Here is an 18,446-nt window from a genome sequence, read left to right on the forward strand (position 1 = left end):
TGTTTATACAACTCCAGGAGAATTTTATGCCTCTATTCTGACCTCAATTACAGTCTTTCTTAGGGAGCATAGACAAATAAGAGTGAATAAAAATAAGGCAGCTCATATCCTGTGGGCAAGTTATACTCATAAATTTGAAAGAGAATAGAATAGCTCCCACTGCTTGCTATTAAGACTGGTAAAAAAAAAAGTGTTTGTCTGCCTATTTTTGTATTTGTTATATTTTTAATACAAACATACTGCTCTATTGACAAGACTTTATCTTTCAGTAAAAATGAGAAAATTTGAAAGTCTGTATAGGTTAATACAGTTTGTGTGTGTTGTGCGTGTGTGTGTATTTATGTGTAGCAAAACCTTGCACAAGAGCAAATTTGCCAGTTTTAAGTAACGGCAGTGTTAATAATAAAAGTAACAGCAACAAGGACAGGAGTTACAGGGTGGCATTGATTATTACTGTTTAAGACAGAAAATCTTACCATTTCTGGGAGTGAGACCAGAGAAAGGTCTTTGTTCATTGAAAAATGTGTTGAATTCTTTTATTGAGAAATACTCATTTTTCTATGCTTTGGAGCAGGGAATTGAAATCAGCAATTTTCAGATGTGACTTCTGTGGTGAAGGTATGGCTCTTCCTATTCTTGAGGGAAAATCTGACAAATTTGCCCTGTAATTCATGTGTTTTTTCCTGATGTCCAGTTAGTGTTACAGACAAGGCACCACGCTAGATAGACATTTGATCTGGCCCTAGATTTCTCTTTTGTGGCATATGCCAGCAAAGAAAATTTCAATCTAAATAGTAAAAGTTTGACAAAATTCTAGGGATTTAAACCCAAGATTTTTATACTGAAAATTACTAATCTTTTAGTGGAATGAAAAATAACCCCACACCCAAAAATTCCATCACCTTATCTACCTTATCTATCTTATGGTCTTAAAGCACCCAGCATAAAGCGAAAGGAGGATCTAGTCTGCAGATACCAGGGTATACATAATAAACATGACCAGTGAGGTCTTTGAACTGAAGGTCATAATTAAAATTTGTGGTTCACATAGCAGAGCAGGTCAGCACAACCATAAGAAAGTCAAGCCCTCTAATGTATCTTTCTTTACACCACTGTCACCCGATCTGCTGGAGGTGGAAAGAAACAACCTTTCTGCCTACCCTGATAGCTTCAGCACTCTCACCTATTCACACATTAGGTTTCTACAGGGGCTCTTGGGCTGCACTGGACCCCAAGGTCTTCTCCAAAAGCCTACTGGCAGGAAATAACAAGTAAAAGCTGAATATGCAGGGTTTTGTTTTTTTTTTATTTTTCCATTTTTTTGGTAACAAAACTAAACAAACAAACAATAAACAAAAAACAACCAAAAAGCCCCCCAAACCCTCTTTTGTATGAATAGTGCAGGACCTCACAGATATATAGGACCTGAGTAATGACTGCCCTTCGGGGCTCATTACTGAGTTTGGATACCAAATCTGTCATTAAGCTAGCAAGGGGAAGAGGTCAGAGAATGCAGGGGAAAAAGGGGTGAGGAGGTCACCCGTGCAGGGGGTCCGTCCCTGTTTGTGCAGCAGATGTTGCCCTCTGAGGCCTTAGGGATTCATCGCTATTAAGTCACCACATGTTGCCCATGCTGTTCCCCAAATCTAGGTGGAAAATTCCATCATCAGGAGGAAAATTAGGAACAATTTTACTAGTAATTTATAAGCAACAATAAGCAGAGGGGACTGAGATGCATGTGTGGCTACCAAATATGCATGATTGATTTATTCAACCAGTGAATGCTGCCATGCCTGATTCTAGATTATCAAATGTCACTGAGATGTTCCAGTTCAGATCTCACTGAGTTTCCAGTTCAGATCTTTACAGACAAGAGCCAGCTGTCAGTTTTAGATTGGTTCCAAGTTTGTCCTGTATTCAGGGGAGTTTGCATGCACGTCTCTGTTTTAAACAACTTATGTTTCACAACAAGATTAGACAGATTCTAACATACCAGTTATAAATGCACATAACAGGGCTTGCCTGCAAATGTTTTCATTCAAAACCAAGCTCCCATCCCCCTGCAGCAGGGGTGTCACCCAGCACATCCCCGGAGGAAGTAAAAAAATCCATGTCATGAAGAACAGAAATGAGGTCCCTCATGCACTACCCAGCCAGACCACCATTCCTTGTCTGAGAAAGTAATAGAGGATGGCCAAGCTTTCTTTTTTTCTTTTTTTTTTTTTTTCCTGCATTTATCTGCATCAATGACTAATCACAGTGCCTACAGCTGAGTTTTGGAACTCCAGTATCTTGGAAACAGTATAGGCGCTCTCCGTGTAAGCAGCTAATGAACAACCAGACTTTGTATTCATGGAAACCAAGAGCATTTACAAAACTACACAGAAACACCTACCTATTTTTTCTCCTAATAACATTCTGGTAAATAACACTTGATCTTTTATATCAGTCTCCTGACATCTGATCATGATTATAATACCATACAGCTAGTATGAAATTTTAGCACTTAACAGATACATAAAGTGAATACAGTCAAGCAATTGTATGATCACAAAACAGCAAATAGCCAAAACCAAATCCCATTGGCAAAGGTTTTTGTTTGCTTTTCTATTTATTTAAATGCCTATCTCATGTTTCAGAGCACAATGTGGAACAGAAAAGCATGTGTGGTAAATTCCCGTTTCGACAACATTTTTAAACGCATCTCAGATATGCACGGTACTTCTGCCTTGTTTGCTAATGAGGGCATGTTTGTTCGATACTTCATAACTGGCTGGACACTGAAATTTGAATTATTGGAGCTGAATTTGTCAATGTGGAGCTGCATTTGTCAATGTCACACTTAAGCAACCAGACTTCAGCTTAACTGCAGCTTCCAAAGCACTCTAAAGGAGAAACACTACTGCTAAAACATTTGTGTGCACTGGAAACACTCCTGAAATTCTGTCAGAAGCAATTGGAACTTCCTGTAAATGAAATGAACCCTAAAAAAATAGCGATCTATAATAATTTTAAATCATTTGGATAAGTCTGAATGCTATCTGCCCGTGCTGGCTTAGAAGTTCAGACTAGGACATGTCTTAGATTAAATGAAAGCTTTCCCACAGGCCTACAGTGCCTCTGCTACTCACACGTACTATGGAAATCAGAATAATATTCCTTTCTCTTCATCCTCATCTTACTATTTAGACTGTGTCTTAGACTTGGCATTGGGAAGTATTGCACAGAAAATGCTGATCTCTCTGGAGATCTGTAGGAGGCACCTTTTTTGCCTGGGTAAGGAAACTTTAACAACTCAACTAAATAGCAGACAAGTCAGGCCTGATTAATTTTCTTAGAACACTTAACAGATTTCAGTATTTCCACTTCCACTTCACTCCAAACCATTTTGTCCTGGTAGTAGCTTTAACACATGGGCTTTCTGAACACGACAGTAAAATAAAAAGTCAAGCCTTACCATTGGTGTCTGTGATGATAACACTGGCTTTAGTACTGTCATTCCCTAGTTTGCTGCTCACTCTGCATGCGTATTCACCAGCATCAGCCAACGTGGCTCTGTAAATGTGGAGCTCAGAGTATTTCCTGTGAAATCAGAAAAAACATTTAAACTTCCTGTTCTGGAGTAACAGTCACTGCATCAGCTAATGCACTCTTCTTGTTCCCTCTCAACAAAGAGTCTCCCATTCTTATCCACAGATTAACACTATCCACATTTGAAAGAAGGGAGGATAATAAAAAAGTATCACTCTTACAGGCTGCTGAAAACCAAGCGTATTAATGCACTCAAATGAAGATACTTGTTTATGCTTTTCTGTTGGGAGGAGTCTTTGTTCTTAAAAGAAATCTGAAAAACAATCTTCCTCTCTCAGCTGAATTGTTTGCTATCCTGATGCCATGGAGATGGGTGTAATATTAAAATAGATTACCCTTTCCTACAGATTCATATTGCCAGTAGCAGAGTTCTGGGTGAGTACTGTAGTTTCCAACATCTGACTAAATAATTATGAGATTAGGACGCACCACTCTCTTTAACAACCTCTGAAACCCCAATAGTAAATCATTCTCCAGTGCTAACAAAAAATTATGGGCAGGAGCACAATTTGCATGAAGCTACATTTTGTTCCAGACTCAGGAACATAATTTAATCAGTCTCCAAGGTTTTAAGATTAGATTTTGAAATGCAGAACTCCTGCCTACCCATTAATTTGGTAGGAACATGTTCTGGTGTCATTCAAGGGGTCCCCAACCCATGTGATGGAAATAATCCCATTACTTAGGCTGCAGAGAATGACGACCTTGGGGAAAATATACACATTATTTCTGTTGCCATTTTCTGTTTAAAAGAAGTGCTTTGGTGAAGTTTTTGTCTGTAGCAAAACCTGCTTGTTTATCTACAGAATAGTCACTTAGAGAGCATGATTACTGGCTTCCCTAAATTGGCCTACCCCAACATGAAGGACTGATCCCCAGAAGGCACAGGTTCTTCACTCCAAAAGCTCATAGTCACCAGCATGTCTAATGATGTATGCTGAGCTAAGCTGTGTTTGGGAGTTGCTTTGCTTTAGCACAGCCATGTTTCCTCACTCTCCATGCAGGAATCACAACTGGTTACCCCTTCTGCAAACCATAGTGCAGGGCTGGGTCCATGCGAGAAACAAGTCTGTTGTAGCAGGGGGGCTTCTGGAGCAACCAAAATGTTCACTGCCACTTACCAATCCACCCTTGCGAATCATCTCTCCCTCCAACACAGTAAACTATCCCACCTGCTATCAATATCTGCATATTGACAACTCAGCCTTCCCTGCCTCTACACAAAGGTCCTACTGCTGCGGAGTCAGCACTCATGGGATGAGAGCAGTGTGCTAGGTGGACCCCAGCTCTGCTAGAAACCCACATCACAAAACTTTCCAGGGCTGCTTTGTTCAGGCTACTGGGCTTGCAAGAAGGAAGGGGAGCAGCCGAGTTATGATTAGCAATTTGCTCAAGTTTACTTGAATGGTAAACAACTGAATAGTTGACTATTTGGGCTCCCTTCTCAGGCTATGTTAGCAGCCCAGTTCCCAATGCTGAATTAATTAACTGGGCTGCATTTCAGATGGCACTGAAGAACAGATTCTAGCTGGTGGCAACCATGAATATATGTGTAAAATGCATCTGAGACACTGACAGAAGCATCCAAAGGTGAAAGCTACTGCCTCTTTGAATGGGAATTTTGCACCCAACTAACAGCTATACTTACACTACAGTAAAAATGGCCAGCCATCTGCACACCTGCCTTTGTAACTGCCTGTTGAAGGGCCTGTCCAAGATCGTCTGGCAGCAGTCTACACTACCTAACAGCTTGTGTGGACGTGCAGTATTTCCTGTATCACATAGATTATCTTTCAGCCATGCTTGCAGACATTTGTCTAGATGGAGAGCAGGCTGTAGCCTCAGGATGCTTCAAAAGGCAATGTAAACAGTCTCAGTTTTTTGAGGAACTCACATTAACCTAATGATAAGCAAGCACAGCTGCATCTATATCACTTCTGTTTTGGCACCCACTTCATGTCTGTTGCAGTATCTTTTCCTTTCTCTATGATATTAATTAATATTGATGCAAACCACCTTTGTGGTACTCGCGGCTTTTAAGAGAAACTCTTTGCCCACACGTTTATTTCTATTTTCTTTGTTTTACATGATACCTACAGGAAACGGTGAGGAATTTTGTATTCCTTTTATGATTTTAAGATTATATTAAAATAGGCAAAGCAACCATATTTCTTACAAATCTACTTCTAATGAGTCAAATTTACTTTTATTTTTAGAAAAGATCTGTAAGGAGTTTTCTCTCTAAATACAGGAGAAATAATATTAATATTTATAGTCTTAAGAATATTATTGAGACATATCAGAACAGAATTAAAAGTCAGAGCAGAAGATGACTCATTAAAGACTATAAATGAAGCAGCTCCCTAGCAATACAGTATTCCAACAATACTCACATAAAGACCATGATATGGGATTTTGTATTCAAATGCTTGTCCTTTTCTCTATCTATACCATGCTACACCAAAAAATGCCTCTCTCCGTACAATTTGCTTATGCTATACCTTCAGCTCATTGCCACTGTGACACTGCTGAGCTTGTATTCACACATGAAAGGGAAAGGAACACATCCGCAGAATGCAGCCCCAGCCTACCTTATCTGACTGCTTGAATTCATTTTGCTTCCAGTCTCCATCTGTCATCCAGAATTGCCTGTCTGTGGGCAAATATCCAGGCTAAGCTTGGATGAAGCCGGAGGTACAGGGCACTGGCACACGAGGTTTTCTCATGCACTATTGCATCCAAAGCCATCAGCTAGTTGAGGTGAACTGGCAAGCATATTCCCTTTGCCCAAAAATCCCAATCCTGATAAAGGAGTCTTGCCTGACTCTGTACAGCACACCCAAACCAAAAATATTCCTCGGTGTGAAATCAGAGAAGGAAGATGAAATGTTACCAGTACAAGTGGACAGGCATGGAAAGGTTAGCTAGTAGGTAAAAAGCCCTTGTCAGGTGCCTGATTTTTTTCTGTATCTCCATTGACATAAAGCAACAGCTCAGAGCTTGGACACGAAAATCTATCAATCGTGGCATCATGAATCAGCAACAATCTTAAGAGCAGCAGCAATTCTCTAGCTGCATGTTGTTACTCCATGACAAATTTGAGGTAAAAAATGAGTGATTTAAATGCCTTTCATTCAAATATAGACTCACTCAGTTTCTCTTGACTTTCCAGTGTAATGAGAAGGGGCACAGTCATTTAGTGTGATTCATCTGCTGTACTGTTATGTCATTGCATGTTGGGGCTCTATGCACTCTGAATCAACCACTCTGAAATCATCCTAGTGAGCTGAGAGGAGTGATCCCCTGAGTACATTTTACATGCAAGGCAATCTTCAGAAGGCTAAGCTTCGAGGAAGCCTACCTTGCCACAGAGTCTTTTAAACTTTTAAAAAGCTAGGAAAACGCAGTCATCATCTGCTCCACTTCTGCAAATCCTTTCAATCAGCAGTATTCTCATTGACCAAATGCACCCAATAAACACCAAGCTGCAGTATTATCTTTTACGTGCCTACTCCAGGTGCCAATCTGAGGTCTTAATCTTCAATTTCTGAGGTAGACATTCATCATTCTGCCAGTTGTTTTTCAATTTTTTAAAAACCCTACAGCTAAATTGCCAGAACTCAGAAACATTTATATTTCTCCCAACAATGAACATGTTTTATTCTGCCGTCACACAATGAGAAAGGTGATATCTTGCAAAATATGACATCACCAAAAGTCATTTCTGGCCACTGGGCACTACTTATAAACTTCATGACATTTTTATAAATGTGTAGAACGTGTTATTCTCAAGTGTTTGGATTGAGGGAACCGATAAGACTGCGGCACCCTGCATGCTAGTGGTTCTTCAGAAACATACCCTACTTTTTATGTAGCCATTTGACCTTTAAAGTAGACATTAATCCCAGACAGCTCGACAACTACCCCAGCCTTCCTTGTCAATGTTTCCCATACTTGGTAATAGCAAAGAATTCACACAAAAATGATTGTTGTAACAATATGGGAGCATAAGAACATGACAAACATTTATCAATGTGCTGTTGTGAAAAACCAGAGAGAATAAGGGGGGAAAAACTTGACTGTTGATATTCCTTTCGTTTGTGATGGGATCTTTTTAATGTGGCTTTGTTTACTATAATCTGCATGTCATTTTATGCACTCATTTGCACTGCATTTTTCCCTGTTTTCCTTTCATTTTAGAACACATGCATGTCCCATGTTCTATCAAAATAAAATTTATCTCCTTTTAAGCCGTTTGCATCTACTCAGTGCTGGAAGCACACATAAACAGCAAAAGAAGAAATGGCAAAGCACTGATGTATCAGCAAACTAAAATCTCAAAGTAGAAAGGCAAGGAAAATCCTTCAGATGTCAGCAGTCTTTCCCCTTTTTGTACTCTACACCTCATGACTTTCACATCTCTAGTTGGAAGAACTTTTCTGTTCCACACTGACATTTCTGTTTTAAAACAGAAAGTAGAGGAGAGAAATTCCGACAATGAGTGATACTCTCACGGCTGGGGTAGAACACAGAAGTGTGAAATCCAGGTCAAAGCCTACACTCTGCCCACTTGCAGTGGGGGAATAGGACTTCAGATTTCCATTTTCCAGAGAAAGGACCAATTTTATTATTTCTTCATTATGTATCTTTTGGGGAATTTTGAACATATTTTCGCACATCAACCTAAAAAATAGTCTCACACATTTCACATGCATGCTCTAATCAATAGCTATTAGCTAGTTTCCCTTCTGCCAGCTCTTCAAAGTCTTTTCAGGGGGATTGGGAGGAGGGAAGAAGAGAAAGAAGGGAACTGGCAGAAAGCAGTTAACGATGCAATGTTGAACTGACAAACCCCAGCCCCAGAAGGTGAAATCCTGGCTCCAGGAAGTTTGGTCAATCAGCATCAGCCCAAATGTAAGAGGAGAAAATAGTGTTTGCCCTTCACAGGCAGCACCGCATTGCTGGAGAAGCTGAGGGCCAGGCTCTGACCTGAACATTTTCTTTACAGAATAGAATGAAAATACAACTCTGAGGGAGACATATGGCCCTGCAAATGGGTCCAGACAATTTGCCAGGCTATCTGCCACCTGGAACAGCTCCATTTTGCATATGCTAGAAGGAGACATCACAGGTTCCTTCTTGCCATCTGTGCAACCACGGCACAGAAGCTGTGGGAATGCTGCTCTGCCCCCCTCCTTGTTTCACCTTGCGTCCTAGGCTGGGGTACAAGAAACTGCAAGGGAGGGCAGGACATCTGGTTTTCAACCTGAATGACTCTGAAAAGTGAAGTGTCTGTTTGATTTTGCCTGCTGTTTTGCCTAATGAGATGAGACCTGACAAAAAAGTATGGGGGGATTTGACTCCCTGGAAGGAAGGACCTCTTGCAGAGCTCACCTGAAATCCTCTGAGTCTTGCATGAAGGGAAGGCATGGCCCAGTGCAGCAGATAGCAGCCATGCCTACTAAGAGCAGAAGTGAGAGTTGCAGGGCTATGTTCAAACAGATTGTCATTGCTTCCTTTGATGGATGGGTGGCCACAATCAAAACTTTTTAACTTAAATAACAAGGTAGAGGCCAAACAGCAAAAGCCATCTCCTGTCTCAGTGCAGAAAATGCATTGTGTATCTTCTTTGTCCCTGCAGAAAGGAGGCACCAGGCTACCTTTTGGCACTGGCCACCAGTCACATGTAGCAGACAATTTCCCACAGCCAAGAGGATGAGATTTGCGGGCTTTGCTACTCATCTGACATCTGCTAGACCGGTGTCTTGTTCTGCATGTGTGGGAATGCCCCTAGTAAAGGACTACTGAAAGATTGCATTAGGCATTTGCAGGCAACATTCAGCCCTTCTTAAGAACTAGACTGCTTGCAAAACAAATCTCAAAAAAATCTCCAAATCTACATTGCTTCAATGATTTTAAGCGTTCTTGGATTTTAGACAATAAACATAAGGTACCTCTGTTCTTGTCAGTAGTTTAAAAATGGCCTGTCTCCAAGGTTTACTGGTTAAAATAATAGCCTTTGGCTATCAGAAAATAAATAGAAATTGAAAAGGGAAAATTATTTATAAAATATTTATACCATATTACCACTTCATCCATACGTTCAAGAAAAATAACATCAGTGTCTGCTTCCTTAAATTTTCTCCCTCCGTAACCCACAGGTCTTAGCTTTGTGATACTGCAATTAACAACCTCAATGCTTGTGTTCTGGTGAACAGCCCTCCCCATCCCCCTCAATTCCACTTGTGAGATATGTCTGTACTTACTTTTGTTTTTTGGGGATCTTGACATTTTCTGGTCTGTTTTTTTTGGTTATTTCTTTTCCATTCTTTAACCATTTGAATCTGAGCGCAGGGTACTCTGAAGTGGTTTCACACCTTAGCACTAGCTTCTGACCCACAGCAGCCTCTTGGTTTTTCATTTCCTTCAATTTGGGAGGCACCGCTAAGGAAATAAAAGAACATGCTAGCGATTAGGCCATTCTCAAGAGGGAAAACAGTGCTAACCCAAGTTGATCAAGGCAAGCCACATAGAGCAAAACCCCAGCTAGACTAGCAACACTTCCACACCAAAACCTGAAAAGTAAGGATCATTTGTTATGTGTATCAACCTTAACCATAAAGGCACATTTAATGACAGCCTAGTTTGGCCTTTTGGGATCCTCCTATGTGGGTCTTGCAACCTGCAAGCCATATGCAGCCTTAGCGAGAATTGAAGTGCTGCTACTGATTATGGTATGAAGCATTAACAACATTTAGTTGATCAATTGCACCTAGACACAAGACAGCACACTGCGGCAGGCAGTCTTAGTAGGTAACACAGAAAAGGAAAGGGAGGGTGTCTTGTTCCTTAATGTATTTCAACTGCCATGAGACAGTGGCTACCCAAAGGCTCCAGGTGCAACTGGTGTGACAGGGAGCTAAAAGCATAAATACAAGCTTGACAGCTTCCCTAATCTGAGTGAAAGGCTTTTGCTCCAGCCAAACATTATAACCCACATTATACACCTACCTCAAACCTCAGCTTGGCCATATCCTTTCCCTGAGGCAAAAGACAATGGGCTTGGAAGCCCATCAAGAGAATCAATATCAATTAAGGGTATTTTGGACCCAGAAGGGGACACTGTATTGAAAAAGCTCAGTCAAGAGCTCCCACATACTGAAGGGCTCCAGCTGATGCATCTCAATTTCTACTGTGTTGTAGCTGTAGAATTTCTTGTGTAGGTAAATCTCAAATCATTTAGAGCTTTCTAAGCTGAAGACTCCTAATATTCCACAACCAGTACTGATCTTTGAGCACAGACTTCACAAGAAGCAGCAGTCCATCTGTGAGATGCTACCCTCTGTTTGACTCCATGGGCTAGCTGTAAACCAGGCTCTATCATACTAATGTTTTGAGGTAAAACACCTAGCTTAACTGTACTTCCCCTGGGGCTTAAGATAACACCTTTACCACACAACTGGGGAGGGCTAATTAAGGGAGCTACAGCTGTTCAGCTGATGGGTAATAGCTTGTGAGTCCATCCTGGCTCAGCAGCACCCTGTTATTGGTCCATACCTCCACGCAGCACCTTGAGCTGCAGTCTGTTTTGTTTCCTGAACAGCTGTAATATTGCCCGAGAAAACAAATGGCCAGAATGGCCAAGTGATTCTCTGTAATGTGCAGATTAGAAGTGTTCATCGGGACACCAACAGGTCTCCAATACGGTCCCATACAAGAAAACGTCTTAAAAAACTGAAAAACACTTGATTACATTTTGATATCTGTTTCTTGTGTGTTTATGGAGACTTGCTAACATCAATTGCCCTTAATTACTATTCCAATGAGCTGAAAACCAAGCAGCACCACCATGGCCATAATCATGAGAGGCATATATAAAGAACAGTATACACACATGCTTGATAGTTGCCTGTCCCACAGGTGAAGCAACCTTCTTGATCCCAGAAAAGCCCCAGGAAACCAGAGAAAGCCCGACTTCCCTGGAAACTGATCCTGGAGCCCAGCAGCATAAACAATGGTCGTTCGGAAAATGCTGTCTGCAGTGAAGGACCAAATGGGGTGGCTCCTACCGAGCCTCCAGCAGAAGACAGGATAGGGACAGAGCAGTCTTCAATAATTAAAAACCTTCTGAGTGAGAGGAAGGTGACAGCTTTTTCCATGCATCTCTGCTGTTGTGGGAAACAAGTCCTGACAGGAACTCTAAGGCTAGACATCAGCAAAATGTCTGACAGGGAAACCTTCTATGGGGAGAGTGTCCATGGAGCTTCTACACACAGGGTAGGCACATGTGTGAGGGTGGCACTACGACAGATCAGGTGAGGCCCAGGATTTCATGACCAGAAAGAATTCTCCTCCAGAACGTCTTCTCATGTGTTGGTTTCCATTTTCCACCCCTTCCCACAGGGTAATTTTGGAAATTCCGGTGTGTTCCCAAAATGCTACTAAACCAATTTTTGCTTTCTGAAAAACAAATGCCTACACAACATTCTGAAACCAATATGTTTAAACATATATACTTTTATGAATGTGTGTATTTGCTTATATACATATATGTACATAAGCACACATATAAATACTCAGGCATTTATTGAAAAGAGCAAAAGAATTTTTGAAAAACACAATCTTCAAATTTTCCAACAAAATAATTAGCATTAATTAACAGCTTTACTACAGAAGTTTGTGCTTATCGTTTCATTCTGTCATGAAAGAGTTAAGGTTATAGGTTTTGGTCACTCTGTAAGAAAGGGAGCTGTAGAAGTGTGAAGTAAAAAGTCAGTATTACTTATTTTACCATATTCCACTTACTAGAGTCCTAGTCCATATCTTGCATAAATTAAGAGAATAACCACAATTGCAAGGATCAAAATTTTTTGTGCTTAAGACTTCAACTCATCATTGGTTTTCCTGTCAACATAGCACTGTGAAACTGGGAATAAAACAGAGATGCTGTTTTGTTCCTGAATTTTATTTTAATTTTATATTATCTCCTCAAAATGACTTGCAGATTTTTTCCTCCATCAGAACTGTCATGGAAAAAAAAAGTGTTAAATTAATATGCTCAACTCTTGCCATAATTCAGGAGCAGGAAACATAAAAGAGGATTTAATCAATGGCAGTGACCCTCACTAATTCACAGTAACTCGCTGTCCAAGCATGCAGGCTCTCCAAGGAAAGCAGTAAAAGCTGTTCACAGACATGACAGAAAAGAGATTGTTGCTTCTTTTCTTTTTTTTTTTTCTAATCCTTTTCATTTACACTATGTTTGTTTCCTTTCAGGTGCAGTTTTGCAAAAGTTAATCAGTCCTGCCAGGCATATGAGAAAGCTCATGCTGATAAAGCCACAGCATTGTGTGCTTGGATTGAGATTGGCCATAGCTTTCACTGTTGCAAGAGGTAGTTGACTTTCATCACAGTCTGTGCCAATTTCCCCAGTGCTACTAAGACAGGACTTTGTCTGAGGGGTAAAACGGTTTTAAAGGGGGTAAAAATGCTTTTAAATGAGGCAAAAAATCATGCTTCTAATGATCACTAGACATTGCTCCCCCCGACGCCTCCGTCCCCTCGCCTCTCTACCCCTTCTCCCTTGGTCCCCACAGCATCTCCTGCCAGCTTGGCTCCTTTCCACCACTCCTTTCTGCGCCCATCGTGTAGCACTGCTTCTTGCTGCACTGGCGAAGTTTTTGCCCACTGCGCCGGGTCAGGCTTGCTGCTGCAGGCAGGAACAGGGGAGAAACAGCAAGAAAAACACTTTCTGCATCTCCAAGCATGGGTGGAGATTGAGGTGCTATCTGGGACAGGATGACTCTGTCAAAGTGCATTGTGAAGATGGAAGGGAGCCTCTCAGCATTTCCTGCAGGTCATGTTTTGAGCAGTGCTGTTGGAAGCAGCTCTGGTATGGTGGCTGAGAAGCCTTTACGTGTACTATCCATCACAGAATGTCAAGGGCCAGGTAGCAAAGAAAACAGACAAATGCTGAGGAGAAACAGAAGAAACTAAGCATGGAAGCACCCTAAACGTGACACTGCTTGAATGAAAGGTGTGGTGTGAACCACTTTATCTGTATTCTGGGAAGACTTTGCATTTTAAGAGTCAATTAAGACACACAGAAAGGCACCTATGTTTAACCCCAGCCTTTTCACACTCCCCGGTCAGGTCCTCTCTCTGTGACCCACAGACCTCCCCTGGTTTGACAGACTGTCTAAGAAAGCAACAGCGGTGATAACAGCAAGAGAAGGCTGTCATGCTGTGATGAGCCCTCACAAGGTGACGGAGCACTTGTGACAGCAAAAGCCCTGCACTGTTGGGAGGGTTTAACAGGCAAAAGCATGCAAGGTGTTAGATGTCTGCTTATTAAGATGGCTTGAATTTTATTAGCAATTTTTCCAGAAACTTACATCTGCTGGCCTGCATAATATCACTGCAGATAAGAAACACTAATTTCTACAGTCTCTCTGCAAAAGACTCACTGATAATGTGTGACTGGAGGTAACTTCTTTCTGGACTTTGGCAAGTTTGGCAAAGCATAGCAATCTCCTTAGCCTCAGTGTTCGATTGTATAGTTAATCTGCATGGAAGCTCAACACATTGAACAAACTAAACAGGAAATCTGCAACATATTATCACGCAGCTACACACTTTCAGCTGAAATTCCAGGAGTGGTTGGTTTTTGTTATCTTTCTTTTCTTTTCCTCAGAAGGCACAAAGCCTTTTAAGAGTCTGAGCACAGGAATGTATTAGGCATGCTTGCCAGTGGGCACATGTGCAGAGTTTGCTGTGCAAAATTGTGACCAACAGCTGGGGAGTGGTAATTGAAGCCACAAGAATATCACCCATTGTCTTGGTCTCAGAGTTGCTTTTTTGTAGCGTAGTGCTCCAGGCAGAGCAGTAATGCAAGACAAATGCCATTATTTCCAAAAGCCTTCTCCCCTGGCATAGGAGATTGTAATTGAGCTCAGGTTTATCACAGAGTAGGCCAGATATTCTAAAGCTTCTGCTATAAACCATATAAGCCACACTTTAAAATGTATACTGCTCCTGCTCAGACAACTAAAACATAAACCAAAATGTTCTGTTGTTCTCAGTTGGTTTTAATCCTTCTATTACTCTCTCAGGCAACATTTGGGTTCTGAACACTTCTCGAAATCTGGCTATTTCCTTCCAGGATACTGAGTCTCTGTGCAGATTACCTACATGATAAAACAGTGCGGGTAATTATGGAGGATAATACCACACAACCAGCTCTCCAAAATACCAGAGTAACTGAACACGAGCTGAGAGACTGGAAAACCGTACAAGTAATTTAGCTGCTTAAATGGGAATTTTTCAGTGCTAAACTCTTCTGAAAATACTGTCAGATACATTTCAGCTTCTGGGTTTTGGTATTATTTGAATACTTTTGTCTGTGTAGAATAGCAAAAGGAAAAACGCAAACCTGACATTTGTCTTGAGCACTACATGTAAAGCCAAGATCCACAAAATCTCATTCTTCCTGGTTATAGTAGAAGTACATTTTTTGCATGAATTTTAGATATTGTAAATGCCAAAAGAAAGGGGGATACCATAGGAATGGCTAGCAACATGGTCAGGAGCCAAGAAACAGAACAATAGGGAGGGACATATTACTACAGTCATGTTCTTTGAACACTGAACCACTGAGGAACCAGCAAATGCCATATAAATCAGAGTAACTACTCCCTAGAGCTAATCACAAAACCAACTGCAACTCTGATTGCCCTGACAGGAACTGCTCATGTCATGCTGTGGAGTGTTTCGAGTCTAAATCCAGTAAGCCTGACAGGTTTAGGTATGAAGTCTCACTTGGTCCTTTCAAAGTAATGGTGCACCCAACAAACTATTCATCATTACCTAAAATATTTTTTTATTCAGGGTGAGATGCTTTCAAACACATGGCACATCACACCAGTATTCATGGATGTTTACTCTCTGAGCTTGCATTAATCCTCTTTTCATTCCCCCTGTCAGAAGCCTAGTAAAAATTTCCAAGAAGACTATCAATGGGCCAACTCATAACATAACCTTGTGAAGGCAGGATTTTCAACAAGACACTGAAAATGGACATATACAAGAAGTATCGTGCAAACGAAGAAGGTCTCACTACTCCCCCCTCCACTCTACAAGTAAAAATTATCTCCAGTGGGACCAGAATAAGAAAGATAGTGACAAACTGGCATGCCTAGAAGTATCATGCCCACGAGGGAAAGCCTGAGAACCACCATTTATTCAGTGTAACAGGATAATGCCAGGCTGTCCAGCCTCTTGTAGTCACTCAAGATATCAGTTTCTGAGCTTAGACCTCCTCAGAGACAGGGAACTGCATTCAAAGATAGCAAAACGTAGGTTTCACAAGAGAAGCTGGGTGTGAGCAAGTGTCTAACCTAAAGACTATGATTTAAAGGTCAACACTTAATTTGTTTACTGATGATCTTTCCTGCAGGAACACACCGCCTGATTACGTTAAATAGTCTCTCCTCTGTTTTACAATGCTTCAGCTGACTCCAACTGGCTGCATCCCTGACAAACTTTGATGTTCCTGTTAGACAATGATCATACAGACTGAAAAAGTGGGGACAGCGTAAAATAAATATAGTTGATATCCAACAAGCTATTCAGGGACAGCTGCTCATAAAGTCGATATAAAAATCTGCAGGTCCATATTTTACATATCAAAGTGCATAAAGGTAGACTCCAGAGTCTTTATTTGAGCATTAAAATTAAAGCAATCCAATGCACAGAAATGCTATGCAGGCATAAATCCCATGGACTTCAAGGGGACTTGCAAGTACTGAATGATTTTTTTTTTTTTACATGAAGCCACTTTTGATTTAGAAGCTGAATTTCAGGACTGCACATTAAAAAAGTTTGTCTCAACTTTTGCGCTTTGAAGTCAGATGAGGACAGGAAGCATGGCTTGCTGCACCATACACATATCTCTTTCTCTTCTTTGCTCTCCAGCCTAAGAGCAAAGCTTTCACCACCATTAGCTTTCATCACTAATCTCTACCTTTGCTTGAAAAAAGGCCTACAGTAAGTTGCCGCACAGAGATCAGTGCAGCTGGTATAACCACCCAGAAGCAAAGGCTGTGACTGCACTGTTAACTTGGCTGGGTCTCATGCTACGCCAGACTCAGGGCCAGACTTGGAAGGCTCACCAGATGTCTGGTCTGAGAGGCACACAAAACTTAGACTTTGGGTCTCAGCTGTGGTACACATGTAGCCATGTTGGTGTGTCCTAGGATCACCTTGGGAAGAATAAAAACAGATGGATAAAAATAAGGCAAGGAAGGAAAGATGTGCAACGCAACAATACTCTCCTTTAGTATAATTTTATTCCCATAGTGATGAACATCTAGTTCTTGGATAACACCTTTTCTTCTGTTTTTGGTAGCATTTACCTTTTTTTTTTTTTTTTTTTAATAGCTTTAGTGCTTTAATCTTTCAGTCTGAGACCTTAAAAGTGATGCAGTCAACTCCTCCTCTCCTTCTCACATTTAAAATTTTCTGGCACACTCCTGTATTTGCTATCATCAGAAAATATAGAGGCTTCTGTGTGCTGAATCCTGTAAGCTTTTCAAATCCCATGCACTGTCTTATGTTTTATAACTCTTTTTTCAATCTCCACTGGTCTCAGTTGCTTCTTCACCCCCTCATCATTTCTCCATCATGCTCTTTCCCTTCACACTGTTCTAACAAAGCTGAGATGCTCATGTACAAAGGACATGAGTGATTGCTTTCCCTTGATCCTAATCATAGACAGGGCCTACGGCTTACGCTGTTTTCTTGGTTTTGTAGCATTTTCTGTTTCTGCAGTAGTTCCAGCTCACAGACAAAAGTGGCAGGTCATACTTCTCAAAATCTTACTGACTCTCTTGAGGATGCAGGAGACTTCAGATCAAGAATAACAACACACATTCAGCGACACTGCCAGCACACTTCTAGGTGCCTGGTCAGTGATCTTCCTAATTAAGCATGCCAAATTGTGACTACTTTCAGGGAGAGACCAGTCATATATGTACAGAAGCAACAGCCTGCCACATTAGTGCATGATGCAGAATTCAAATAACACCACACAAGGTTGTAGTCACAGGATTCACACAAATTTCCCCAGTATTAAAGCAATTCTCCATGTTGAACAAGAAAACCAGAAGGACCTACTACCCAAATGGTTGCCTTATTAACAAATAATACAACACAGAGGAGTTCTATAGCAGGTGAAATTCAGTGGAAGTGGTGGTCAGAAGGTGATTCCAACACAGTGGGATGAGGGATACCTCAGCAGGTTACCACTAACCACCTTATCCTGCATAGGTTCACAGAGCTGGAGTCATTGCCACCACCACTAAGGACACCTGAGTAATGCGAGTTTGGGGATACAACCACTGGAAAGAATAATTAGTGAGTACACAGAAAGACCCAAAACTGGATATACCAGAAAAACTGCCTCCTCAAAAATCCCAAACTATCTCTCTCTCACGAGGTTCAGAGAGAGGCCACCACTTTCACAGAGCATATGAGAAAATTTCTGGGCATCCCCAGGCATAATTGGCAACTTAGGGGGATCATTTGTCTGCTAATGCCCCTCCCCACAAAGAACCACTCATTCATGTCAAAATTTTGGGGTAAGAAGATGGAAAACCTGAACTGAAACCCGTCAGATGGCTTGTTTGACATGAACAGAAACAGAATCAAAATGTAGCAATGAATTTGGAGAAAACAAGATTAACTGAAGCATTAAAAGGAAGAAGCTGATGTTGCATTATAGGCTACATAAAGTATTTACAGCAGCGTGAAGAACTTTGGAACTTTCAAGACACTGATTTGCTAATGCACAAGTCACA

General features: G+C 41.1%; 1 protein-coding gene across 3 annotated transcripts in view; it reads right to left on the bottom strand.

The window, feature by feature from the left end:
* NRG1 (neuregulin 1) overlaps positions 1-18,446 on the bottom strand; it is a 293,355-nt gene that overhangs the window by 138,173 nt on the left and 136,736 nt on the right. For all 3 annotated transcript variants that reach the window (XM_030469681.1, XM_030469678.1, XM_030469685.1), the window contains 2 exons: positions 9,858-10,035; positions 3,458-3,582 (listed from right to left, as the gene is read on the bottom strand). In XM_030469681.1, coding sequence (XP_030325541.1) covers positions 3,458-3,582; positions 9,858-10,012 — 280 coding nt within the window. In that variant the 5' untranslated portion in view covers positions 10,013-10,035. Of the gene's footprint in view, positions 1-3,457; positions 3,583-9,857; positions 10,036-18,446 lie in introns of those variants that run through there.

This window comes from Strigops habroptila, chromosome Z, assembly GCF_004027225.2.
Source record: "Strigops habroptila isolate Jane chromosome Z, bStrHab1.2.pri, whole genome shotgun sequence".
Classification (NCBI taxonomy): Eukaryota; Metazoa; Chordata; class Aves; order Psittaciformes; family Psittacidae; genus Strigops; species Strigops habroptila.